General features: G+C 36.9%; 2 protein-coding genes across 4 annotated transcripts in view; one reads left to right on the forward strand and one right to left on the reverse strand.

The window, feature by feature from the left end:
- ORC3 (origin recognition complex subunit 3) overlaps positions 1–3,166 on the forward strand; it is a 49,602-nt gene extending 46,436 nt beyond the window's left edge. Inside the window, exon 20 of one of the 3 annotated variants that reach the window (XM_033101155.1) lies at positions 498–904. In XM_033101155.1, the coding sequence (XP_032957046.1) occupies positions 498–603 (106 nt within the window). In that variant the 3' untranslated portion in view covers positions 604–904. Of the gene's footprint in view, positions 1–497 lie in introns of all 3 variants that reach the window. The other 2 variants (XM_033101162.1, XM_033101172.1) reach the window with 2 other exon arrangements.
- A 265-nt stretch (positions 3,167–3,431) lies between these two features.
- On the reverse strand, positions 3,432–23,127 carry AKIRIN2 (akirin 2). Its single transcript, XM_033102819.1, has 5 exons — positions 22,864–23,127; positions 8,005–8,148; positions 5,690–5,839; positions 4,625–4,696; positions 3,432–4,387 (listed from the first exon to the last, which is right to left on the reverse strand). The coding sequence occupies exons 1-5, from the start codon at positions 23,096–23,098 to the stop codon at positions 4,377–4,379; spliced, it is 612 nt and encodes a 203-aa protein (XP_032958710.1). The 5' UTR covers positions 23,099–23,127; the 3' UTR covers positions 3,432–4,376.
- Between the last annotated feature and the right edge of the window lie 3,759 nt (positions 23,128–26,886).

Here is a 26,886-nt window from a genome sequence, read left to right on the forward strand (position 1 = left end):
CTAAGAATATATACAGAATGTTTGTAATTTCCCCAGATCTACATTAGATTTATAGAGCATGCACCAACCAACCTTATTACTTGTTAATATTAACCATACCATCCCAGAATAATTCCTTTCTAAATATTTATTCTGAATTTAATCTAAAATATTTGGTCTAAAACTTGTACCAAAGACATTACAAAATTCACCAAAAATATCCAAAACTGTCATTATTGAATTCTCTATTTCTGTAAAGTTACTTATTAATGTAGTTTTAGAAGTGGGGGGAGCAATTTTCATACTATGAAAAATTAGAATTAGATGAGCATTAAGCACTTTTCTATTTGTGTCTTATTAACAGTGAATTCTAATTACATGTAATGTTTTCCAGTAAGGGGTATAGTTTAGAGTATATTTGACCTATATTTCAGTTTACTAAGTAATGTTTTAATGTTGAGATTTGAACCCCTTTTTGTCAAAATACAACATGGCCAATTTCCTTAGCTAGCCTCCAGTGCTCGGTTTATTAGAGCTGTTTCTGAACTACAACTTTTAGGATTTATAAAACCTACCAAACAGAAGACTGACCATGTGGCAAGGCTAACGTGGGGAGGCTGCTAGAAAGCAAATGAATGAAGCCAGAAGGATCACACTTAGCTTAAGAGACCATACTTTCGTATCACTAGAGGAAGACTTTTGGAGAGGAAGAAATTCGTAATCCCTATGTGATGTTTAACCAGAAAGTAAACTGCTAACCCCAAACAGGAATGGATCAAAACATCTTTGGAGTACTTTACAGTCCAACAAATAACATGCTTAACGTTGTAACTAAAACTTCACATTATCACTGTATCATTAATAAATTTGTTCCTGAATGTAGTGTGTAAATGTAATACATTCTCTTATCCAGGAGTATAGATTATTTGCAGTTGATTTAATAGTACTCATTTCTGCTCCAAAAGACATTTTGGGAAAAATCTGATATGGACTGGATGTTAAATTAGGGAAGTACTGTTTTAAGTAGGATAATGGTACCTAAGATATATAGAACCATCTCATTTTTAGGAGCTGCAGCTTGTATATGTTCTTCGAAACAGTTAAATATATACACATAAAGCAAGTATGGTATAGTAACTAAGTGCATCATTGGACTGTTCTTTCAACTTTTCAGTTTTAAAGATTTCCTGATTAAAAAGTTAGTGTAAAAAAGGTGGGGGAGATTGGAAGTTTAGAAAATTGAGTTTGCTCTAAAGGTTGTAGAGCAGAAAAACAGGGTAATGAAGCGTACTGTGTTTCCCCGAAAATAAGACCTAGCCAGACAATCAGCTGTAATGCGTCTTTTGGAGCGAAAATTAATATAAGACCGGGTCTTATGTAAGGACAGAGAATTGCTGGTGCCATGTCTTAGTAGACTGGGACAGGCTATTAGGTCCCTTAGCAAATATTCACTTATTAACACCAATTACTGTGTAATTTTGAAGGGAGTAAGAGAACCTAGTGACAATCACTTCCAACCCTAGCTCCTTGGATCACCTAAGGAGCATATTAAACAGATTCCAACAGTCTTCCCTTCCCCCATCTTCTAAAGCAGTCTCGGGGGGCAGAACCTGGGATCTTTCCTAAAAGTTCTCCAGTTAATATTCCTGATGCAATAAATGTGTCATTTGGAAACCATTTTCTATAGGGATGTAAGTTCTTGCCATTGGCCAAAGATGGCTTTGATATTTTAAACCTCCAATACATTTTTCTCAGATTGCCTATGCTTATTTTTTCTCAAAAATACAAAGAATTACACCTGGCAATGTGCCCTTGTTAGTCAGGGGTTTATTGAACACATCACAGTAACCAAAGGGCTGTACCATATCAGCACTTGTCTTTTAGTAAAAGAATGACAACTGTTTATTAACAGCAATTCTAGGGATCTTTGGGAATTCAGAATCCCTAGGCAGCTAATAGTCTTCCTTATTGAGAGGTCAAGGGTGGTTGGTATTTGGACTAGAGTCATCAACTATTGAGTACATCTAATTATAATTAAATCCAAGAAGTTACCCACATTTCTTTTTTCTGGAATTACCTCACACACTACTTAAAATCAGTGAGTAGCCCATGGCTAGGACTTTTTGGTAAGGTGATAAGAAATTTGGCTGTGGAGGAAAGTCTTGATCAAAGTTGAACCTAGAATTAAAACTATACTACAGGCATACCTTGTTTTATTGTGCTTTGCTTTATTGCACTTCCCAGATCCTGCGTTTTCACCAACATCGAGGCAAGACCCTCTGTCAGCAGCAAAATGAGAACTCACGAAGGCCCAGATGATTAGCATTTTTTAGCAATATAGTATTTTAAAATTAAGGCATGTACATTATTTTAGACAGTACTATTGTACACTAAATAGACTACAGTATAGTGTAAATGTAACTTTTATATGCACTGGGAAATCAAAAAATTTATGTGACTCACTTTTATTGTGATACTTTATTGCAGTGGTCTGGAACGGAACCCACAATGTCTCCAAGGTATGTCCGTGCCTGTGGCTCCATTCAGATTGGTTTCCCTGTTAGTGTACCTTGTATAAAAACCAGTTCTTTTATAAATGTAAATGTGAATATTCACACATGCTCACTTAAAAGAATGTTCATTATTAAACCTTTACTGGGGGTTCAGAAGGGATACAATGTACTTACATTCTCTCTACTCCCACTCCTTCATACTTCAACTTACAACTTGCATTTTCCTAAAAATGCTATCCCACTATACCAGTAGTTCTCAGCTGAGTACTGTTTCCTCCCATTTGGCAGTATCTGGAGGTATATTTAGTTGTCACAAATGGGGGGGAAGGTGCTACTGGCACCTAGTGGTAGAGGCCAGAGATGCTGCTGAGCCTCCCACACTGCACAGGACAGCTCCACAGCCAGGAAAATCTGGCTCAAATTGTCAACAGTGTTGAGGTTGAGAATCTGTATTAGGCCAATAAAACCAGGTAGAATTATCCACCGTATTTATGGCCACTCTGTTATACCAGTGTTTCTCAAACACTTAACTGGGCACATGAATTATTTGAGGAGTTTATGAAAGCCCTATACCTCTTTTTGGCCTTGTTTTAAACAAAGAATTGAGATATAATCACCAAAGTTAAAAAGGAAAAATCATTTTTCTTTCTTCCACAAATTAGGTCAATTATAAATATATATATATATATATATATATATATATATATCCCATATATATATATATATATATATCCCAGTATATTTATGATTGGTTTACTCAGTGGAAATATACTACTAGAACACAACAAAAGAATTCATTGAAGCATTTGTGCTCACTTCATTATAGGAAAGCTATGTTTGAAAAGCATGTATTGAAAGAGAGTTAAATGTGCTTTCATGTATCTATTGTCCTTAAAAAGAAAACTTGGATTCTACTGATATTTGAGGTAAAAATTCCACAGCTGTTAAAACTGATCAGTTATATAACATTGTATTATGCAGTCAAAAGAGAAGCAATTTGGAATCAGACTCAGGTTTTGAAAATAGCACTTTCCTTAGATTCGGTAAATGAAAAGATTGATTTTTAAACCTTATTAGAAAATTAACTTCATTGATTACTAGAAAATGCTCACATTTAAAACACTGGCTTTATTCAAATACTACCCATCTGTATATTAAAAAACAAGCAGGTTAGAAGTAAATGTTTTATTCTTCCAACTAAATTCCAGTACTACAAGGGCAGTAAAACAATGATACACGGGGAAAATGCAGCAATAAACATTTGTTAAAAAGACTGATAGAATAAATAAAAACTACAGAGAAAGAGAGAGAGAGAAGGGGAGAGAAAGGGGGAGAGAAGGGAGAGAAGAGAGAGAGAGAAAAATCATATAAACCCATTCTGAAACCCCAAGAAGTCCTGGAATACAGAAATGCCCTCCACTATTTCACAGGAAGCATTGTAGGCTATTTGCTTGATAATGTCCTGGGATTACATTCTAAATTATTAATAACTGGTTACATCTTGGTTGTAGTGCACAATTAAAATCACACTAACTTCATCTGAAGTGTCATTCTACAGTTTTATTTACACAACCAGTGAAGGGCATGTTCTTAGAATACCAGCTTTAATCCTTTTCAAACATATTAATATAAGAAGCCAAATTGTAATGATACAGCAAATGAGGCCACTGGTATTAATACAGGTAGCAAAGGTCCACATCCAGGTTGTACTGACATCAGGGAAATTTCCAAAACCAGTTGCTGCCTAAGAGTGGTTGCCACTGACAAAAGCTTGAAATAACCTGTATTCACAGGGGGGTGTTGGCATTGCTGCATGTCATAATTGGGACCTCTTGCAACAACTCAACAAGGAACAAGGCAGCCCACAAATGCAGAAAATGTGATTCATGAAACATCTAAAGGGGGAGAAAAGGAAAATTAGTGCAAAGTCCAGTTCAAAATTCAAACACATACCAGATCTTTATCCCTAATACTGCCCTAGGTATTTAAGTAACCAAAAATAAGCCTTAGTAAACTTTGCTGCCTATTTCCTCGTGTAATTTTCTTCTTGGGTATGAAATAATTATATATTATAGTAAATGCCTTCTCCTTAAAAGATTGTCTTGTTTTCAGTTCATATATGCAATACTTACAACTAGCAGGCTGTTCTCCATATCGTCGCATTATTTGATCATGTGTAAACTTCACAAATGCATCATATTGTTCTAGAAATAAAAGTTACATGTCAATTACATGACTTGCAAAATGCCCTCTCTAATAAAATAGAGATAAGCTCTGAAAAATACAATATGTATAGTGAAACAATTCTAAGCTGGCACTTATCACACACAAAACATCAACAATAATAGTGTATCAAATGGAAACCAACATTTTAGTCCAAATCACACCACCTCATAGGCTCCATGGGGATTATTTCTTAACCTATTGAAAATAAAAGGCTTGGGGGGGAAAAAGGTATCTTTCTAATACTCTGAAAGTTTATTATAAGTGGTCTATCTATGAACAGCAATTTATTGCAATGAGAGGACATAAGACCAAAAGCTAAAAAAATGACACACCCAAAAACATAACACCTAAAACGTAATCAGATGCCACAGAAGATGTTATATAACTAAACAAGCACTTTTTTATATTAGCACTTTGATTTAACTCTTAAGAATCAAACAACTTATACAATATTGATATCAAAATCTGTGCCATAAAAATCTGGACGGGAAATCTGATTAGGTTGCCATACATAACAAATTTTATTTACTGCAATTAAGTTAACAAATTTTACTAAAAAATTTTTTTGAAATAAGACTTGATACTCTAAAGTGATATACACCACGCCAGTTAGGTTATTTCAAGTTTCTAGACTTATGGCAAAGTTATGAAACACAAAATCCAAATATCCAACCAAACTGAGGTAAACAGTCAAAGTCAAGTTTTTAGCACAGAGACATCAAAAGAAAAATCTAGTTCACTAATAATACTGCTGCTGATCTACGTGGCTAATAAATACTGTCTTGAGGTCACTAAAGAGGTCCATGAGTGAGCTACATAAATGTTCATTTCCTTTCGTGAACTGAAATTCTCTAGTTCTTGGAAAAATACTGTACCAGTGTACAGAAAGTAATTTAAATGACATGAAGTATGCATGGGAAATAAGGTATTTCTCACGGTGAGTTTCTGGGGGACTAGAGAGAATCTCATACCTGCAAGTTTTGTGTTCAGTATTTCTTCATACTCTTCTCGAACTTTCTCTTCACGTTCTTTCAACAAGCGTTCACAGATCATCCCAACCTGCCGTAGGGTGAATAAGGGCTGCTCTTTTTTTAATGGTGAGGATGTTTCAGAGGAAGTCCCTGTGTAACATGAACAGCAACAAGAAGCACCTGATTTAGAGCTATCATAGCAAGTGTTGAACACAGGAGGTCTCATTTGGATCTTTTGCTTGTGACTGGAAAAACATAGCAAGATGTATACAATCAAATATAAAGGAAAAAGTCTGAAAGGGAGTGGAGAAAACTACAAAATACAAACAAACTTAAAGATACTAGTCAGGAGACCACTTTGTAAAAATAAATACTGAGAATATATCCTGTAATACTCAGTATTTTGCGGTTTTAGAGTCCTTCAGAGTCCAGAGATTATTAATCTAACAGCCACTTGGCATTATCAGATGATACTAAATATAAAAGATTTCTTTAGAATGCATTCTTCTTAAAGTACTACTTAAGGCAATCGATTTCCCAAAAACATTCTTCCTTTCTTGAAATACCCGAAATTAATCTTTTTGAGAACTCAGGATTAGGATAGCCATCCATTATGACAGCCATTGCCGCACACATTTTATGCACGTACAAATACATGGATTTGCTAGCAACTGTTTGTCCTGCTTTGTGTATCTGTCTCTGGTGTAGCCCTAATTAGTCTTTTCACCTGCTCTTTATAACCTGCGTGGCTGGGACCAGTTAACTAACTATGCTTGTTAGAGCTGTGATTATCACAAGAATAGAGTATACCAGAGCTGTATTGCCAGCCAAAGTAGTCCATGACTACTACTAAGGCTATCTTTATTTACTTTCAAATTACCAGCTTCATTGAGGCTACCAGTTGATTGATCTTCTAAGAAATAAACTGACTAATGGATAATGATCTTCATTTCTTGCTGATATAGTCTAGTCTACCTTTACCTCCCCTTACCACATTTCACCCACTTACTGTATTTTGCTGTGTATAATATGTACTTTTTTGCCTAAATTTGTGAGGGAAAAATAAGGATGCACATTGTATGTGGGTAGTACTAATTCCGTATCTATATAAATGTTTTTAATTCTTTTATTTATGCTTATGAGTTAAAAGTATAACTCCAGAATCAGTAATAATACCTGTATGCAAAATAATACCCTAGAATATGATCGGTTTTGTTGAACTTATGACTGTTTGTAATTACGAAGAGTTCTTGGCCTGCTACGATGTGTAAATATCGTAAATTTGTTACAGGTACATAAAATTTCTTGGACTGTTCTTGTGTTTTGTAATTTGTTATATAAAATTTCCTGTACCACAGTATGTTAAAAAATAAATGCTAAAATTCCTTTATAGTGCAAAAAAGAAGTACCTAAATGTAAACAAATAAAAATTTGAATTAAAAGATAAAATGAAAGATTTCTTTCCTGAAAGTTTGGGCCAGAAACGTGGGTGCCCATTATACAAAGGAGCACATTATACATGGCGAATATGGTATACCTGGCCTCCCAAATTGGCAGGAATACTGTAGAATTTAGTTTTGAACAAGTTCATGTCTCCTAATCTAACTTTATTTCACTGTTTTATAGCCTTTGAATGTTTGTTTGTTTGTTTGTTTTTCATTCTGGCAAGTTTTCCTATCCCTGTGGGCAACTACTGTCACAAAACAAACTGTTTTGCTGAGAACTTTACTAAAGGTAAGAGCACTTCTGATGGCTCTTTTTCAGCAAGAAACTTTACTTCCCCTTTAGTTCAAATAGCCCTCACTTTCCTGCCCATTTTTTAAAAGTGTATTTGCAAACTACTCCCTCCCACAAAAGGTAGGTAAAAACAACATACTCTCAAAGAATCCATTTTTAGGAATCCTAACAGGACAAGTGCGTGAGGGTATATGCACAGGGACATTTTTGTAAATAGTGTGACTCTAATGGTTAATTATTGGAAATCCATAAAATGGCATAGTATTCAGCTATGGCAAGGTACATGTATACCTAACAGACAAGCACACGGTATACTGTTATTTTTTTTTTTTAATGGAGGCTGCATATCATAGCACTTAAGGAAAGTCCACTTAGGAGATTTTAGATACACGTGGTTGTCTGTGGGTAGTGAGAATCCAGACAGCGATTATTTTGTACCATATTTTTAAGAGATCAGGCATTATTTGTGTAAGTGTTTTAAAAAAAAAAACTCAAGCGGAGAAATAGGAGCTTGACTGACTAAAGCGTTACCTGTTCCCATACTAAATAACATTTCCTTTCACTTGGTTTATTATTACCTGGTGAAGCTGGTCCACTGAGGAGAAATGCATGTGGCTGTGCGTCAGAAGTACAACATGGATCCGTCTGTTGGAAACTAGCTTCTAAATGTCTTCTCTTCTGCATGCGTTTATACTCTTGTTTTATGTTGTACAGAATTTGTTCTAAGAAAAAAGTTAAAATTTGGCAAGATAAAAACTTTCAAGTTTAAACAAAAAAAAAGGTGGGGTTTCCAACAATTATTTAGTAGAACCAATCTACCGAAAATACTCTCTTCAAATAATATCCAGAAAACTGATGTTCTGGGAGGGATAAATTTCAGCATTAATAGGGGGCACTCATTTAGAAACAGCACATACACACCACCTGAGATTCAGCTATTCCACAATACCATTCTTTTTGAGCGCTGATTAGCAAAAAAATAAGTTTTTTCACCCCATGTAAAGGTAAGGGGAGTCTGTGAACTAAAACATACAACTTACTCAGGTTCTTAACAGTCACCAACTCAAAGGTCATTTATTCACCACATATAGAACTATTGAACTAACAGGCTTTTTCTAGACTATAAATATTAGGGTGGTGCAAAAGTAACTGCGGTTTTTGCATGTTAACCTTTTAAACCACAATTACTTTTGCACCAACCTAATAATTAGAAGTGGGAAGGGCTATGTATATACAAGCACATGCCAGTGAAAAGTGACTGCAGGTCAACAAAATGACAGAATAGATGGGAACTAAAAAATTATACATTAAATGGTCATAACCATTAATATTAAGATAAACAGAACCTATGAATATTACAGCATTAACAGTAAAGTTTTGTTCGGAATCTTGGGGGCAAAAACCCATGTAAAGTGGTTGCTATATTACAGGTACTCAGGAAGAACCACTACACTACAGATCCATTATCTTCAACCACAATCATGGAATTGGGTGAAATTATTATCCAGCATATCCTTTAGGCCAGTGTGATTCATTTTAGAAAGATTTCTAATTCAAACCAGTTACCATTTAGCTTCTCCAGGAAATCCCTCCCTGAGGTTCCTTGTAACAGTGATGAGATGCTTCAGGAACTTAAACTCTTGTTTATACCAATTAGCCTATGGTGAAACTGGTTTCATTATACATTATTTTGTGTAATGTTGTAGAAACTATCGGTGACATGAAGTGAGGACTGACTGTACATCCTAAGAAGTTAACAATCCCAATCCAAAGTTTAACAAAAATTTAAAGTTATGGTGGCAACAGGCAATAAAATGATTCATAAATATAATGGAGTGTAATTTTAACAATTCTACAATGATGCATTAATTTAAAAACGAACTAAAAAAACTCAATTGAAGGCTAAAGATTTATGTGAGAACAATCTTTTTTTAAAAATTAATACTGGTGGTTTTCTTAGGTATATATTTATTTCTCATGTCTCTTTTCTCTCTTTATATTGTTTCCCTAGCAAGAAGAACTTTAGGGCTTTTGAGACACAGAGACTCTAAGGGGACGTCATCAATCAGTCCCTTAAACATTTTGACTTATGCCATTTCGTTACTTTAACTGGAAAAAAAAAAGGGGAAGAAAAATGGCAAAAGATACACCCATTTATGATTCCATTTATGTAAATACTATGTGTAAACAAGCCTGTTTACATATACATGAGTGTGCATCTTAAGCACAAAAATCACACATTGGAATGATTAACTTTCAGGTTGGTTTTGTGAGGGATGCTTTAGCTATAGTTAATATTTTTCAGAATGTTAACACATTTGTTTAAAGTTATTTTCAGGGCCGGCCTGGTGGCTCAGGCGGTTAGACCTCCTAGAGCTCCTAACTCCGAAGGCTGCAGGTTCGATTCCCACATGGGCCAGTGGGCTCTCAACCACAAGGTTGCGGGTTCAATTCCTTGAGTCCCACAAGGGATGGTGGGCAGCGCCACCTGCAACTAAGATTGAACACGGCACCTTGAGCTGAGCTGCCTGAGCTCCCGAATGGTTCAGTTGGTTGGAGTGCGTCCTCTCAACCACAAGGTTGCCAGTTCGACTCCCGCAAGGGATGATGGGCTGCGCCCCCTGCAACTAGCAACTGCAACTGGACCTGGAGCTGAGCTGCGCCCTCCACAACTAAGACTGAAAAGACAACAACTTGAAGCTGAACGGCACCCTCCACAACTAAGATTGAAAGGACAACAACTTGACTTGGAAAAAAGTCCTGGAAGTACACACTGTTCCCCAATAAAGTCCGGTTCCCCTTCCCCAATAAAATCTTTTAAAAAAAATAGTTATTTGCAGTATCTTTCTATTCATTTGAAATAGTTTGTAATTTAGAAACAAAGTTACTGGTGTGAAATAAAATGGCTGTCTATCGAACAGTTAAGCTCCTTGATAGAAATAGGTTTCCTAAGGTTCACAGAGGTGTCCAATAAAACTAGTGCAACATCCCATACCAACCAGGGCAAGCTCACATATTCTTATTTTTTAATAAAAGAACTCTTTCAGTAGCAATATTCTAAAAGGTTTCAAAGTAATGATGGTTTGATCTCTGACAGACAGCAATCTTCATTCATCACTTTCTGCTCCAAGCTACCATCACCCTGATCATTCAAAGCATCCTAAAGTTTATTCACAACCAGAAGCTTCAAATGTACTAGCAGAGTAAGCTGACTGTAGCAGCTTCTGTATGACTTGATTCTTTCATCACCACACAGCTGTTCTCCGGTTAGTTTTCCTTTTGCTTCACAAAATCAACCAAAGCACAACTAAGATGTACCAAAAGAATAGTTGTAACAAATTTAATGTGTTCTTTTAATAGTTGCAAAAAATACCTAGCCTACCATTGATTAAATTTTTAAAAATTTAGCTTTATAAACCATACAATAAGAGGCATCACAACAAGCTAAGGAATTTTAAGACGTAATTTACAAATGAATCCACCAATTTAAATGTATACTTCGATGAGTTCTGACAAGTGCAAACATAGTCTTGGAACCACCACAGCCATAATAAAGAACTTTATTACCCTAAAAAGTTCTCTCATGCTCCTATTCACCACTGCCACCACTACTCATCTATTGTCACTATAGTTTTGCCTCTTCTAAAATTTCACATAAATGGAATCATAAAGAGTGTAGACTTTTGTGTCTGATTTCTTTCACTCAGCAAAATGCTTGAGATTCATACATATTATTGCATGAATCAGTCATTCATTTTTATTAATGAGTATTCCATTATGTGTGGAATACTCATGAACTTATCCATTCTCCTTTAATGGATTGTTTCCAATTTGGGGCTATTATGAATATTCAAGTACAAGTCTATGGGTGGCCAAATTTTCAATTCTCTTGGGTAAATACCTATGAGTAGAACTGGACAGCCTGATAATATGGTAAATGCATGGCTTTACTCTAAATTGCCAAACCACTTTCCAGAGTAATTATACCAGTTTGCATTCCCACCAGCAATGAATGTTCCAGCTGCTCCACATCTTTGCCAACACTTGGTATTCTCAGTTAGAGCTGAAGAATTTCGCGTGCTATTGCCTGCACTGCTTTTTACATCGAATATGATGCAACTATGTCATCTAAGCCTCACTGTGCCCTCAAATGCTCTAATACTGGAGATACATGATCAACACTGTCATGCAGTGACTGGTCCAATTCAACTTGACCAAGATCTCAGCAGCACAAGTAGCAAACAGCTAACTGGAAGCCTCAAGCTCAATTTATCTCAGTGCTGAGGTATAAGCAGTTTTGAAGCTGTAACTCAAGAAATTTCCCAAGATTCAATTCAATACCATAACTCACATTTTAAGCTCAACCTAGATACTTGCCTGACTTAAGCTGTTTCCATACCAGCTAAAGGCCTTCCATCCATCTATAAAGTTAGTCTTAAAACACTTAAGCCATCTCTTATCAAACTAACAAATGACATTTTATTCCCAGTATATGGAACATCTGACATTGTGTTACCTACACAAGTTATGGACATTAAAGAAAAAGTCAAAGCTTCATTTATATGATCAGTTGCACATTTCAGTTTTAATCATGCAGCCTTCATACTTACAAAGCACAGACCCACATTTGCAGCAAAATGTGGTTATGATAATCTTTATGATTATCCTCATGATAATCTACACCACAAATGGTTGTATATCCCTTTTCAAAATCCTAAAAACTACATCACTCTTTTACCACAGAATACTGCCAAGACTTTTCCACTGTACTATGCTAAGTGACAATCATTACCAGCAAGTTCTATGACTAATGCATTTTCATTCCCAAATATAGTAAATGCCATTGAGATTGTGAATAAAACTCTTCTCTTTTAACAGGTAGGCAGATTATCAATGAGGCAGCACTTACTCCTTTGGGATATTAAAAAAACAAAACAACCAAAAATCTAGGTAAATGTGAAAAGAAAAGGCCTGGCTTGACACAATATTAAATCTACTTCCAAACTGTTTTACTCTTCTTAGTTGCCAACGATTACTTAGAAAGCCTGGATACAATGAGTAAGATCAACAATATAAACAGGAAAAAGCAGCTGATAGGATAAAAACATAACTGAGTTGATGAAGGTAAAAAAAAACAGCATTAAGATGGGACTGAGAGCAAAAGGAGGAATATGGATTTAGAAGAAACTAAAAATATGTTCAAAGGGAACCACAAAATTGGGAGAGGCGAGGCACTAAGTATCTTTCTTTCTAGAGTCCATAAAATGTCTAAAAATCTGTGATATGTGACACTAAACTTTTGGCCCAGCCCTGTATAGACTTACTGTTTTCCTACTGATGTCATTAGTAGGCCAAACATCAAGTTTCATTAACAGTTTTAAGTTTAGATGTAGTGTAAGACCCCTTTTTTCCACCTTAAATGCTAAGTTTTCTATAGCATATCATTTTGAAAAAACAAAATGAAAGTTCATTTCAACAGATAAACAATGGGGTTAAAATAAATCTTCAAAGTCTGTCAGTTCTAGGCAGGAACACAAATGAAATGGAAAACATGCACACAAGTAGAAAAAACCTGCAGTAGCCATTAAGACCTAAAACTAACAAAATGTTCCAAGTAAGACCAAATCTAGAGCTCTGAACTACATACTTGACATTTCCATGGCTACTTTATAAATTAAAATACACAATTAAGAGTTGCTATGGAGACCAATCTCTGTAAATCGACTATTTTCCCATAATCATCTGTTCAGAAACTAACAGTTCTTATGTTCTCCTTGAAGGAACCTTCAGGACAATGTTGCTATCTAGCCATGAACTAAGTAAAAAGAATGTGCTTTAACATTACTGCTACTACAAGGGACCTGAAACCAAACTAACACGACTATGAACTTATATCTAGTTTTACCTTCTACTTGAATTAACATGAATCCTAATAAGCATAATATAGCTGGGCACAATTATATAAACATTAGGGTATTATCTACAGTACTTCAAAAGCAACTGGTTTAGATTCTAAATTTACATTATATAGTATTTTACTGTTTAAGTATTTATTTATCTCCTACAAGAAGAAGAAACACTATAATCACTATAGGTCAAATTCTATTATTTCACTGGTACTATAATAACCAATGATTATTAGGTTGGTGCAAAAGTAATTGCTGTTTAAAATAATTGCAAAAACCGCAATTACTTTTGCACCAACCTAATATTTGAAATAAATGACTCAATTTGTTAAAATCCTGCGTCTAAGTATAAATTTTACAAACTAGCTGCACCATGGGAGTCACTAATGCAGAGTCTAACAACACTCAATCAGCAGGTGTCTCCTCCTTGACATCCAAGAAGTTTCATACCTCTATTTTATATTACACTAGATTCTAAAGGGATATGTTAACACCGTTGATTTTGCTGTTTAGCTTTATACTATCTGTAAGCATCTCCTCAAATTGCTTACAAGCTAGGAAAATACAGAATAGTAAGAACCAAAAAAGCAATCAATGGGGAAGAAGAAGGGGGAAACTGAACCACCCAAAACCCAAAACATGCATGTTACAGAAGACATTTGGTGACAAGGCAAGAAGTCCAGCCTTGGACTTCATGGTTAAATTCCAATTAGCCATGGCCATGAAGGCAAGGTAAGGTTTGTAAGGACAGAGAGCAGACTCCCTGAGAAGGACTCTAGGGCATTTCAATCAAGCTGAAGAACAAGCCTGTTTTCTATAGCAACTTATTTATTAGGATACACAAAACATATACCTATACCACCTATCCCACCACCCCCACCCCTACCACCACCCCCACCCCCACCACCCCACCAACAGCATACTGATGATTCACAGGCTAACAACATGTTTGGCTTGAACACTATTTTTACAAACAAGTGTGAATTTGTGGCCAACATTTAAAAGTTGGGTGATTTTACATTAAAAGTAAGATATTTTTTCGGCTGTTGGGGGTGGGGACTGAATATGGTAAAATTAGCTAAGGGTGGCTGCTACCTTTTAGGTCTAAGTTCTCAAGTGCTTTTAAACTTCAAATTCACATGTCAATCACCTGGGGATTTTTTTTTTTTTTAATGAAGACAGAGATGGCGCCTCAGACTGCATTTTTTAGTAAGTTTCCAGGTGACAGCAGCAAGGTTGGAATTCATTGGTTCCCACCTAATTTACTTCACTCATTTATATTATTTGCCTGGAACTATGGGCATTTAAGTTTCTATGCCCTGCTTAAAACAGTAACTCCTCTACTATGGCAATTAAAAAGAAAAGTGCTTGGTTTATTTATTATTGGACATACCAGGAAATGGAGGGGAGGAAAAGCAGCAACAGCAGAGATTATTACAAGTACAAAAATATTAGTTCATTTTCCCACCCTCACTTGCATGGCTGCAGTTCTGTGGTAGACATACTCCTCCCTAGCTGGAGTACAGTCTGTAAATCAATTTAAATTTGATTTACCTCAGAAGACTCATTACGTGACAATAACATATATATATATTCATTTTTCCCAACACCAAATTCGTGTTATGTAATTATTATTATTTCTGCTTTAAAAAAGCAATCAAGACTACCATTCACACCAGAAGGCACTGATTGGGAGCCCACAGACATCTTTTGTTTATCCCATACATTTTGTAAATTAGTTGTGAATATTTAAGTCAACAGATTTCACAAAAATTCTGACTACTGTGCTGGAGGGAGAGCTACTGGGAAGCTCTGACAATTAAAGGTCCAAATTCCCCATGGCCCGAAACTGAGAGGAGTGGTCTAAACTAAAGACATAAATTGAGTCATCTGTGGGGGGTACTGAAGTCAGAAGCATGCATGTGATTGCTCAGGGAGCTATTCAGCTAGATAGGAGGTGAACCTAGAACTAAGGAACTCTTAAGTTTGATAGTCAGATGAAGATGGAAAGCAGCCAGTGAATAACGTGTTCTTACAGAAGGGGGAAACGGTATTTCAAAAAAAAAAAAATGAAGTGGGTTCTCAGTGTGCTATAAGAAAGGTGAACAAGATGAGGATTCACTCACTGTGTGCTCTGGAAGTCACTGGTGACTAGACAAGTGGCACATAAATACAACAGTAGGAGTGAGTTGAGAAATCTGGATGTCTGCTGAAGGCAAATGAGGATGTTTTATTTACTTCATAATGCAAGGCTTGACAATATTTAAAACTAAAAGCAAAGGTCTGGCTGAGAGAGAAAAATAGTGAAGAGGATAATGCTCCTTTGGAGAGAAGTGGGGTCTTTCCCTCCCTGTGTGAAGTGCTTAATTACCTCATTTTAATCTTCCTCAATACTATTAATGTAAGTGAAACAAGTAGGCACAAATGTTGGCAGTGTTTGGTGCTGGGAAAAATTAAGAAGCTGCCATTTGATGGCTTCTATTTTTTCTGAGAAGTAGAAGGCAAGATTATTTATTCACTGAGTTGACAGGCTTGTAAAAAATCACATTTGAGGTGGCCCTATTGTGACAGTCTTCAGTACTCAGGGACAGGAAAGCTCAATCATCACAACAACCCTAGGAGGGCGATACTACTATCACCATGTGCATAATTTTATAGAGGAGGAAAATGAGGCTCTGCTTCAATGTCTTCTGAAAGGTCACACAGCTGGATTATGGCAAAGCCAACCCTGATTTCAGGGCCTAAACTCTTAACATCTACTCCCCTCTCAGGTATTGTATTATAGTACTACACACACCTAGCCAGTATTCCACAGGTACCTCAAGTTACAATAAAGCACAACAAGGAAAGCCAATTTTTAAAAAACAGGATGCCACTTAGAACAGGTGGATTACTACCATGTGTTATTGATATTTCATACTCCGTAACTTCAAACTATGACTGGTAAGAAGGTAGAAACCAAATCGGAGGATAATTTTCATCTACCTACAAACTTGAAACTATTATCACTGGCTATAACAGAATAATTAAAAGAAATCTTCTTGTTACATTCAGATATTTACATAAGGGATGCTTCAAGAGTCTCTCAATTGCCTCCACATAGGATAGGCACCTATATCTAACCAGAATGTTTTATTGGTGTTTTGAAAGTAAGGAAGTATACTAAACTGGTAGATCAGCTTTGCCATGCAGGACTGATTACAATGTCAGCCTCTGATAATGTACTATTTTCATGTTGGGCCATGTAAGTATTGGGTTCCCCTGTTCTGTCATAGCAACCTAAAACCTCCTATACTTTAAACTAATTATACCACTTAGAAAAGTTTTTCTTCCAGAGAATTATATTTTAATATTAGGAACAAGGCAATCCTCTGTAAAAATTAAAAGGCAAACAGTAAAAGGAACAGTAAAGTTTAAAAACTTGGCTTTCTGCAATCTTTCAAATTCCACTCTATATTCTATTCTTCAATTGCTAGATCATTGCCACAATACGTGTTAAAAAAAAAAAAAAACAAAACAAAACAAAAGAAAGGAAATCAACTCTCCCAGGTTCCTCCCTCCCACCTTTCCCCTTAGTTTGATTTTTAGAGGGAGTTTTCTAAGAATTAACATTAATGAAAATGAATTGTAACTAAAGTTAGAATACACATCATAGACTGAGACAATTTCAGAAACAGCCGATAAACAAAGTTCAACACTCGCCTAAAAAGAATCTTTTTCTTGAAGGTTTCAAAAGTAGTAAATGTGTAATTTAATCAGTAACCCAATCTCAGTATTTAAGCTGCCAAAGGTGAAAATAATGCTAATGTGGATAAATGTCCACACGGAATTAAATTAGGTATATTGATAAAGCATAAAAATTATAGTATTTTTATTCAAGTTTAGCTAGCTAATAAAAGTATTAGCAGTGGCGACTCTATCAGTCTCTAGAGAGACTTTCTGTCTTTGCCTAACCAGCACAGTATCTGGAACTCAAATTAGGTTCAGAAAAGCTAAAGTGACTTCTAGAGTAAGTATTTAGATTTTTTAATAATGTTGAGAAAAACCAGGTACTTGCATAGACATAGAAATGAAAAATTAAGTCAAATCCAAAAATTGTATTAATAGAAAGATTACAATTTTAATAAAATCAAAATGTTGCAAAGCACTAGTACATTTCAGGATGATCTGGCCTATGACACTTGTGACAAAAACTTATGACTTACGGTTTTTAAAAAAAGGAGGAAGAAATTAAGTTATACTCCAAGACAAACTACAAGTATATTATGAGCTGTTTTTCTAGTACTGGAATGTTAAAAACCATTACCACCACCCCCCAAAAAAGCCTGTCATCGCAAGAAAGACTACACAATCTGGCACACTGCAAAATTCTGATCAAAAGGCCCAAAATAAATATCAAAGCTAACGATTTTGACATATAGTAGAATTTTAATTTACCTTCAAGGATTATCTCCCTGCTCAATATAGCTGCAACATCTTATCACATGAGAAATTTGCTGTAAATTAAAGTAATTCAATTCTTTTAGAAATAAAAGATCAGAACTTAAAATAAAATACTGCCTCCTAAAAGTCCTTAAAAACATGTCTCTTCAAATGAGCCAATCTCTGAAAATGGTAAAAGCCTTGTAAATGGGGCTATTTCAAATTTTATAATGCACATAATCCATGTTTACCATCATTGCCCAGGAAGACCAGGGAATACTGAGACATATACTTCAAGTGCCTTAGGAAAAGCATTGTTCAAAGTCTTAAACTAATCGCTGTATTATTCATTAACGCTACCCATTAGTCTGAGTCACAGTTTAAAAAACCATACATTGTCACCAAAAAAAAGCTTTAAAAATTGGCACAGATGAGAAGGGTAGAATTGAAATCACGTTTTTTTAAAAACTGCAGCATCTCTAAGAACTTTGGGAAATGCCAAGGCTTAACTAATTCACAAATATAATAAACATTTTTAAGCTTTATTTGTGATAAGGCATTATAACTAAGAGAGAAGGTATGGCAGATAACAATAACTTTGGAGTTATTTTCAAACTATACAAAGATTCATATGACCCACCCTACCTCCTCAAAATCCATGGGGCATTCCTGTTAACAATCTATTTGCTACAAGACTGCGGCTGATGGATCACATTGCTCAGGTGTGTTTAGAAGTTGAGAAATACTGGTAAGCTGAGTTCTAGACTCCCTACACTCAGCAATAAAGATAAATCTTTCAACTAAATTCATTTGTGAAGAACTCTTCTGCAGATGCCAGACTGGTTCATATAGGCTTGAACAAGTATTTCACCTACCTACTTTTTTGAAAGTAGGTAGTCTTCTCAAAAGCAAGAAATTAACCATAGCTTCAAGTATTCATAAAGAACATATTGTGAGTCAACAGTACAAGTACAAACACCAAGACTGTAGGGACCATAAGTTGGTTTATTTAGTTATAGGTGCTTGAAAAGACCCACTCCCAACACCATTATCTAGGTTCATGAACCAACTATCCAAGAGGTCCAAACTTAACCCATGCTATTATTCTGAAAGTTATCAAATTTCTTTTCAAATAGGGAAAACATGGAAAAACTAGGCCCTTCCAGTGAATCTCCTGTCTCATTCTTTCAAAAAACCATTGCTATCAATGTGTCTTCCTGGGTCTATTTAAATAAACTCTTAGGAAAGACCTACTCAGTAACACATAGTATATTCTTTTCCCTATAAAGCCATTCAAGGACTGAAGACACCTGTTATTCTCCTTTACATCTCATGTTATGTCTCTGTTGCCACAATGGTAGCGAGTAGCATCTATACCTAAAGAAGGGCTAACTTCTCTGTGATCTAGCCATGTTTACTCAATGTGTTTCTGTGCTCAAGTTAGGCTTTATTTTTCTACTTTCAAAACAAAATAGCTCAATAATGAATACAACTGGATTCTGCTTAGGATTCTTAAATGCATAATTCATAGAACCATAAAATAACTGAAGCTACATACATAGCGCTAAATAAAATATCAGGTTTAACATCCCAAGTACAAAGACCATTAAAAAACAGTTTATTTGCCAAATCCACCGAGAAACTAGAAGCAACTTAACAGCTGTCTAAATAACCACAAAATATTAAGAACACTTCTGGCTCAATATAAATGACATCTGAAGTGAAATGCTGCCTTCTCCAACAGAATCTCATTTGTTTGCCTAGAACCATTTATACTTCATTTACGCCAGCTGGTGTCTCTGTTTGCAGGCATGCATCAATGTCTATTGAACAATCTAAGTTCCTGTAAACCCTTTCCTGTTCACAAACTGCAATTTCCATTTTTAATGGCAAGTTTCCAGCAAATACAATGAGTTCCTACAATGGAATTTAACTCTTCATCCAAAACCCAATTCCTACAGTGGCACTGGTAATAAGACACAAACAATGTGTACAAAAGTGGCTACCAAACTCAAACAGGAAGACATTCACAGAAGTGGATCCACATTCACCATTCATTCATTCTCTCACTCACTCATTACACAATTATGAAAAACGTGTTGGATTTAACTGCCTATCTCTTGTAATGTTGCGTGGTATTTTGGTTTTATTAAAATAATTCTGTTTTTCGGAATGTCATGATGATTTTTTGGCTAATGGTAATATTCTGAGATGTTTCGAAAACAAATGGAGAATAGAAACCTTTGAATCTTTTTAACTATCTTACCAGAATGAGTGCTGACACAGCTGCTAGAGGCATTCATTTCCCCAACCACAGTCAATGCTTCCCCTCCCCGGACACACACACTCCTCCACTCATCATTCACTTTTTCTTTTCCACATCTATGAGTACTATAAACTGCTGACACCCCAGACCAGGCATAAGCAAACTTTTTCTGTAAAAGACCAGACAGTAAATATTTAAGCTTCGGGAAAATACAGTTTCTATCATAACTACTCAACTCTGTTGTTGTAGCCTGCAATAGACAACACTTAAAAAAAAAGAAAAAAGAAAAAGTATGGGCATGGCTGTGTCCCAACAAAACTTTATCTGCCAACGCTTTCCTTTTTCCTGGTAAGAAGTTGCAACAGCTTGAAAAATATTGATTCAAATAATAGGCATCAAGTCAAACTTTGGAATCACCTTCCTGGGATGACTAAAATAAACTAGAGTTTAAAACAGATGTCCACGTTCCTGAAACTACTAGTAAAGCCACAACATGGCTTCATCTATACATCAGAAGACATTATATAAGTATCCAGAGAACAATGACAAAATAATAAATTATATACATGCTCTGAAAAAAATTTCACTTCAGGACTCTAGTTCTAAATTGTTTAAATTACATTTGAACTCCCAGAAATGAAAGGAAAACAAAGAGTTTCCACGGTAACAATCTCAATTTGGTAAGTCACTTTCCATTTACAACCTAGATACTTATTTCAGCTAAAGGATACAAAGGTATTCACTTTTGAAAAGTTTAAGAATCACCACTGTTAAAACATAAATCTAAAAATTAGGTGACTGGAAAAATTATTCCCAAGTTTGGTGACATGAAAACTGGGAAGTTCTTTGATAACCTGCACAACACTGCAGCTCCCATTATGACATTATAACAAAACCATACAGGAGCATGCCCAAAAGTGGCCATGTAAACACAATGCCAAATTACATGAAAAATGTCATTCAGGATTAGCTTAAAAAAGAAATTTTAAAAACTTTTAAAACAATTCAAAACATTTAACAATTTTAGCTTCTTTTCTCAAGTCAACTTTTTATGTTAATATTCAAATTAGTTATAATAGCTAAATAACTTTTAACAAATTCAATAAAAATCAGTAACAGTGATTTTAAAAGTTCAGAATATATCAAACTTCCCAGAATAGATGTCAAAAACTCCTTGAAGAACAGACACAGCAATAATTTCAAAAATGTGAATTTGAATTAGTAGGCTTAAACAATTATTTTACTACCCACTTAACTGAAATTTGAAATAATGTGAAGCCATATGCATTAGCCAATGCTACAAATATATCAATAAAATAACAAATTTGCAAAGGATTACAATTCTTTCTGAGTAAGTTCACTTTAAAGTGAGGACAAACGTTATAACCCCTGACAGGTTTATCATATATGCTCAAATCTATTTTAGCATTGAGATACACTTTAACTCCTAAACCTAACACTGTATTAATTCACAGGGTAGACTGAAATTTATTGCTGGTTAGCTGGAGCTATTTTTAAGTGTCCTAATTAGTTAAGTACAGATTCCATGGTATCATTTCAATTTTCAATGATACCATTTTACTAAAACGACAAACTTGCTACAATTTTGTAACAGTATATCCTTAAGTTAGATCAAATATTTAACAGAAAAGAAAGGTAGCCCCATATATTTGGGGAAGGATATTTAAAAATTTGACCTGAAAAAGACACAAAACTAAACTAAGTCAACTCCAAATGGAAGTTACAGAGTGGTATATATTGCCCAGATTGTTTTTTTTAAGCTAACGATAACAAAACATCTACATCAAGCTATGAAAAGGCTTTGTCTACAGGTCATATTATTACCAAAGCCTCACACACAAAGGAAACAGGTTTATCCTACCAGCCCACAAAAGCCTATCCTAGGACTGTGCCAGGGGCACACATGGATTTTCAGAGTGTATACGCTGGGCATACACACACATACAATACAAAGCAGCCAAAAGGCATTTCCCCAGTCACTTTTAGAAAACGTTTCAAGATGAAAAGCAAAAATAGTCTGAAGTCCCTTGGAATCTTGGGTTAATTTCTTTATTATTCTCAAGGCCTAGGCTTTCTCCCAATACTTTGTTGGGCAGAAATAAAGCACTTCCAACTAAAAGTAACTGCTCAACCCCAATTTTCAACAGAATTTGCTTTTCGTTAAAAGTTCAAGTTTCTCAAGGTCCAGACGTATAGTGTGATCATATTACAAGACTAGGGAAGAGCATTTTCTTTGTTGTTGACCCTGCTAGGGAAACAGGTCTTGACTCAGCCAAAGTGGCGTTCTTGTGGGTGATTAATGACAGGCCTAGATCTCGCCCCAGTGACATCCATCCACACCCCCCCCACCCCCTTCGGTACTAAAATCAGCCATGTCTGAACTGGAGGAGGGGCTGCCGCCTTGCCTCAAACCACCCACTCCCAGAGTTAATAGCTGCAACCAATCGATTCGAGGAGACAGACATCGATATTCGAGTGAAATGTGACCCTTCTCTCGCCTAAATTTATGAATAATATCGCCCTCTCTGATCACTTCCGCTGGGGCTCTCCAGACTACGGAAACACTCAATTCCAGTCATTCGGCCCAAAGAAAAGGATCGTCCTCTTCCCCACAGTACCCGGCAAGGCACAGCCCCTACCCACCCCACCTCCCGACCCCCGCCTCCTTCACATCAAGACATTTCTATTGTGTCTCCGAGGCTGGAGGAGCTACTTTGCTAACAACGAGGACCAGTCCGGCACCCCCACCCCAGCGGCCGCATCCGGCGCCCCGGAACCCCGGTTCTCTCGCCCACCCCCGCGGGCGCGGGGCCGAGTCCCACCTGTGGTGAGGCGGGAGGAAACGTCGCCGAAGGGTGACGGCTCCATTCGGAGATACTTCTGCGGCGAGGCGGCGGCAGCCGAGAAGGAGGCGGCGGTGGCCGCGGCCGCGGACGACGGGGAGCAGGCGGCCGAGGTGGGCGCCGACAATGGCGCACATCGTCTCCGCTTTGGGGACGCTGGGCTCAGCAGCGGGTCGAAATCCAGAGTCCTTTTTAGAGTGGCTCCGCACGCCATGGCCGGGGCAGCTGAGGTGCCGGGCTCGGGTGGAGTCGGAGGGGGTGACGGGAGGGGAGGACGAGGGAAAAGGGGACTCGAGGAGAGCCTCACCGACGGGCTCAAGAGCAGAAAGACGACTGGAGGAGCGCCGGTGAGGAGAGGAGAGCCGCCGCCGCTGCCTCCGCGGCAGGGGCAGTGGCCCGGGCCGGTACGGGCGAGAGCGGGAGGGGCGGTGTCAGCAGCTCACGCCAGCCGCATCGGGGGGGCTCTTCCGCCTCCTCAGGCGCGGATACCCCCGGGAGAGGCTCCGGCCGCCCCCGCCGTCCGTTCGAGCTTTGCGCCGTGCCTGAGGCGCCCCTGCGCTGAGACCGGCACCCTTCGGAAGTCGATACCAGCCCCGTGAGGTGTGAGGCTGGAACGCGACTCCCAAAACACTCGAATAGGGTCCGAAGCTTGAGAGCGCCGGTCGATGAGGAAAGATTGCAAGGCGGCGGCGACGTCAGGAGCCCTAGCGAACACGTCCGGCCACTTCCCCCTCCACCGTACGACTCTTCCACCCGCCGCCGGCCCCAATATGGCGTCAATAACAACGCCGCCGATTCAAATCCTGCGGCGTCAGGGCGCGTGCGCATAGCAGTGGACAACCCCCCAAGCGTGCATTCTGGGAGTTGTAGGTTTTCACTGCCAGGAGGAATCCGCGTGAAAAGCGGTTAGGGAGGAGTCACGGAAACTACGACTCCCGTCATTCAAGACATGAGATTCCGAGTTCCGGGTTGGAATTTAAATCCCCCTACACGGGTTGAGTTTAAAAGGAACTAAGAAAAAGAGGAAAAAAGAGCAGGCTGTAAGAGAGTGGTAGAGAGGAAGGCGAGCGAACCGGTGGGGTGGGGAAAGCAGGCTTAAAAGACCTTTAAAATTGAGGACATAGTTCTCCTGATATCGCTCCCACAGTGACTTAACAACCGGGAAATAGGAAACTAAGTCAAGCTCACCGTGCAAGACAGATTAATTTCCGTAAAACAAGTGCCAAAAACAAAACCTGTCACATCATGGGGCTAGGAAATAATAAGATTATAGAACCTATTTAAAACAAGAGAGAACAACAGTAATAGTATCAGATTACAGGATCCTTGATTGAATTCGATGCTTTTGCCCTTCCCACGTAGCTGCTTGCATCCAGTTAGTAATTCTGCAAAGCAGTTTTACCGTGTAAATGAATAGAATTTGAACGACGTACAGAACCAAATTGTTTTGCTTTGGATAAAAAAACGAGTGATATCAGAAATTGTATTATTTCTGTTGAATATTGGTGTATACGTTGTGAACAATAAAAATTACATCAACAGACAATGAAATGAGTCTAGGGAGTAGATATTGGATCCATTTTGTAAGCAGAGAACATTTTTTCCTAAAAATTGTACTTTCAATCAGGTACCTAAAATAAGAATCAAATATAGAATTAATAAAAAAGTGATTTATGTAATAAATTGTTACCAGTCCTTTGCCTATGGAAGCTATCACCAGTCCAATACAAAACTAGTTATGTAAAAGCCATTTTATCAAATAGCATCATTATCAAATGACCTTAGATACCAAATACTGACTTCCAATGCTTATTTGTTCCTGTCATTTATTCAGTAACTAAAAGATTTTTTAATGATTTTGTCTATTATTCTTTACACAATTTTTAGAGAGTAGTTCAACATATTTATTCTTGTTTTATAGAATTGTTCAAAACCTCAAAGATCATCAGTCTTGATCACAATGCTTGTGTCAATAACTAAGCTGTACTAATTTTAAGATATTATACTGTTTAGAAAACATCTTTTGAAAAACCAGTATTTAATGGAACAGCAGCTTAACTAAGACACTTAATAGGTAAATTTTTACTCAATTCTAAACACTCCATGAAATCTACAATAAGGTGAAATTAACAGAATATATATATTTTTATGTAAATGAGTAGGAATGATAGGTTAACAAATGGAAAAGAAGTAGTAAAACATTTATGTTCCTGGTAAATACTTTCTGAAATTAAGATTTGACCTTAAATTATAGAACTTACATCAGAAAGGAAGTGTTATGAGTTGAATTGTGTTTCCTCAAATTCATATGTTGAAGTCCTAACCCTACGTATCTCAGAATGTGGCCATATTTGGAAACAGGGTCATTTCAGATGTAATTAGCTAAGATAAGGTATTACTGAAAATCCAATATGACTGGTATACTTCTAAAATGGGGAAATTTTAACACTGACAGACAGAACGCCAGGTGAATATGAAGGCAGAAATCTAAGGTGATGAGTCTACAAGCCAAGGAAAACCAAAGATTTGCAGCAAACCACTAGAAATTAGGAGAGAGGCATGGAACAGATTCTCCCTCATAGTCCACAGGAAGAACCAACCCTGCTGATACCTTGATCTCAGAGTTCTAGTCTCCAAAACGCTGATAAACAATAAGTTTGTTGTTTAAGCCATCCAGTTTATGGTACTTGGTTACGGCAACCCTAGAAAACTAATACGGGGATTGTGGTTAGCATATGAGTTAGACTGAATGGTTTGGAAAATTAGGGAAGAGTTGTATGTAAAGGTGGTAGGGGGTATCTGGTAAACTTGACATTTTAGTAATAATAGTTGCCCATTTGATCACCACTGCACAGCATATCTGCATAAGGCTCTCTGTTGTGATTGAACAGCGACAGCACTGAGGCAGCCTCCCCTTCTACCAGTGACTAAGGAGTCTGTTCAGAAGCAGAGGGAAGCAAGGGGAATTCATCTTTATTCTCCTGTGTGTTTGCTCAGGATCTCTGCTCCACACTTTTTGCCTGACTACTTACCCTGTAAGACTCAACCCAGGCATTAACTCCTATAGGAAGCCTTCCCCCAACACTTCAAGGCTGCTTTATAGATTCAGAGAAAGAGACACCTATCTGCATAGCTTCATCATTACCCTCACCACATCGTAATATAATTCTCTGTTCACGAATCTGTCTCTCCCACCACTGTTATGCTCACTTCAACAAATATTCATTGAGTATTTCTTAAACATTTTTAATCACCCTATCCTCCCAATAACCCACATTATTCTTGTCCCTTAAGATAGATATCTACTAAAATATTATAGCAACCCTTTTAGAGTAGAAGAAAGATGAAAAAAAAAACACCTAAGAAAATATTTCTTAGATCAAAATAAAAAATAAAAATAATATTTGCAAGCCCATAAATCTTAACATAGTTTAGAATTAAGTTTTTATTTTGTTGATCAGGAGGAAAAGAAAAGCATATTTAACACATTAATAAGTTGAGTCAGATGACATGAATCTAAATATATAGTACAGCTAGCTAATGGATCCAGTGACCTACACAGACCACAATTGCTCTTGTTGTGACTAAAAGGCCTATAACAAATTTTAAAGGCTTGAAATATGTAGAATAGTTTGTGACAATCTAGCAAGTGCTTTCTGATTTGTATAATCTCTGAAGCCTCTGGAAAGAATCAAACTATTATATCAAGATGCTGGGCTTGGTCCTAGACTTTTCTAACACCTCTGAAAATACCCGCTAGGATATCATTGAGATGAGTCATTCTTTGACTAAAGCCAGAAAAAGTAGACATAGCTGGATGACACAAAATCTCATCATCCTGAGCCTGAAAATCTTCTTCATACTATAAATCATTTTCGAACAGTTGTTCTGATGTCAAATAAAGATAAATGCAAATATGTAAGGTATGGAGAGATGTTTGCTGACTGCATGCTAAGTTTGAGTAACCGTAGGCTCAGCATTAGGAACAGCAGTTCTAATTCA

Source organism: Rhinolophus ferrumequinum, chromosome 3 (assembly GCF_004115265.2).
Source record: "Rhinolophus ferrumequinum isolate MPI-CBG mRhiFer1 chromosome 3, mRhiFer1_v1.p, whole genome shotgun sequence".
NCBI lineage: Eukaryota > Metazoa > Chordata > Mammalia > Chiroptera > Rhinolophidae > Rhinolophus > Rhinolophus ferrumequinum.

Excerpts from the sequence above, each read along its gene's own strand:
- AKIRIN2 (XM_033102819.1), bottom strand. The coding sequence starts at position 23,098 with ATGGCGTGCGGAGCCACTCTAAAAAGGACTCTGGATTTCGACCCGCTG. Across the intron at positions 8,149-22,863 it reads TTCCTCCCGCCTCACCACAG|AACAAATTCTGTACAACATA; the intron begins GTGGGACTCGGC and ends CTTTTTTCTTAG. Across the intron at positions 4,697-5,689 it reads ACTGAACACAAAACTTGCAG|AACAATATGATGCATTTGTG; the intron begins GTATGAGATTCT and ends TTTTATTTCTAG.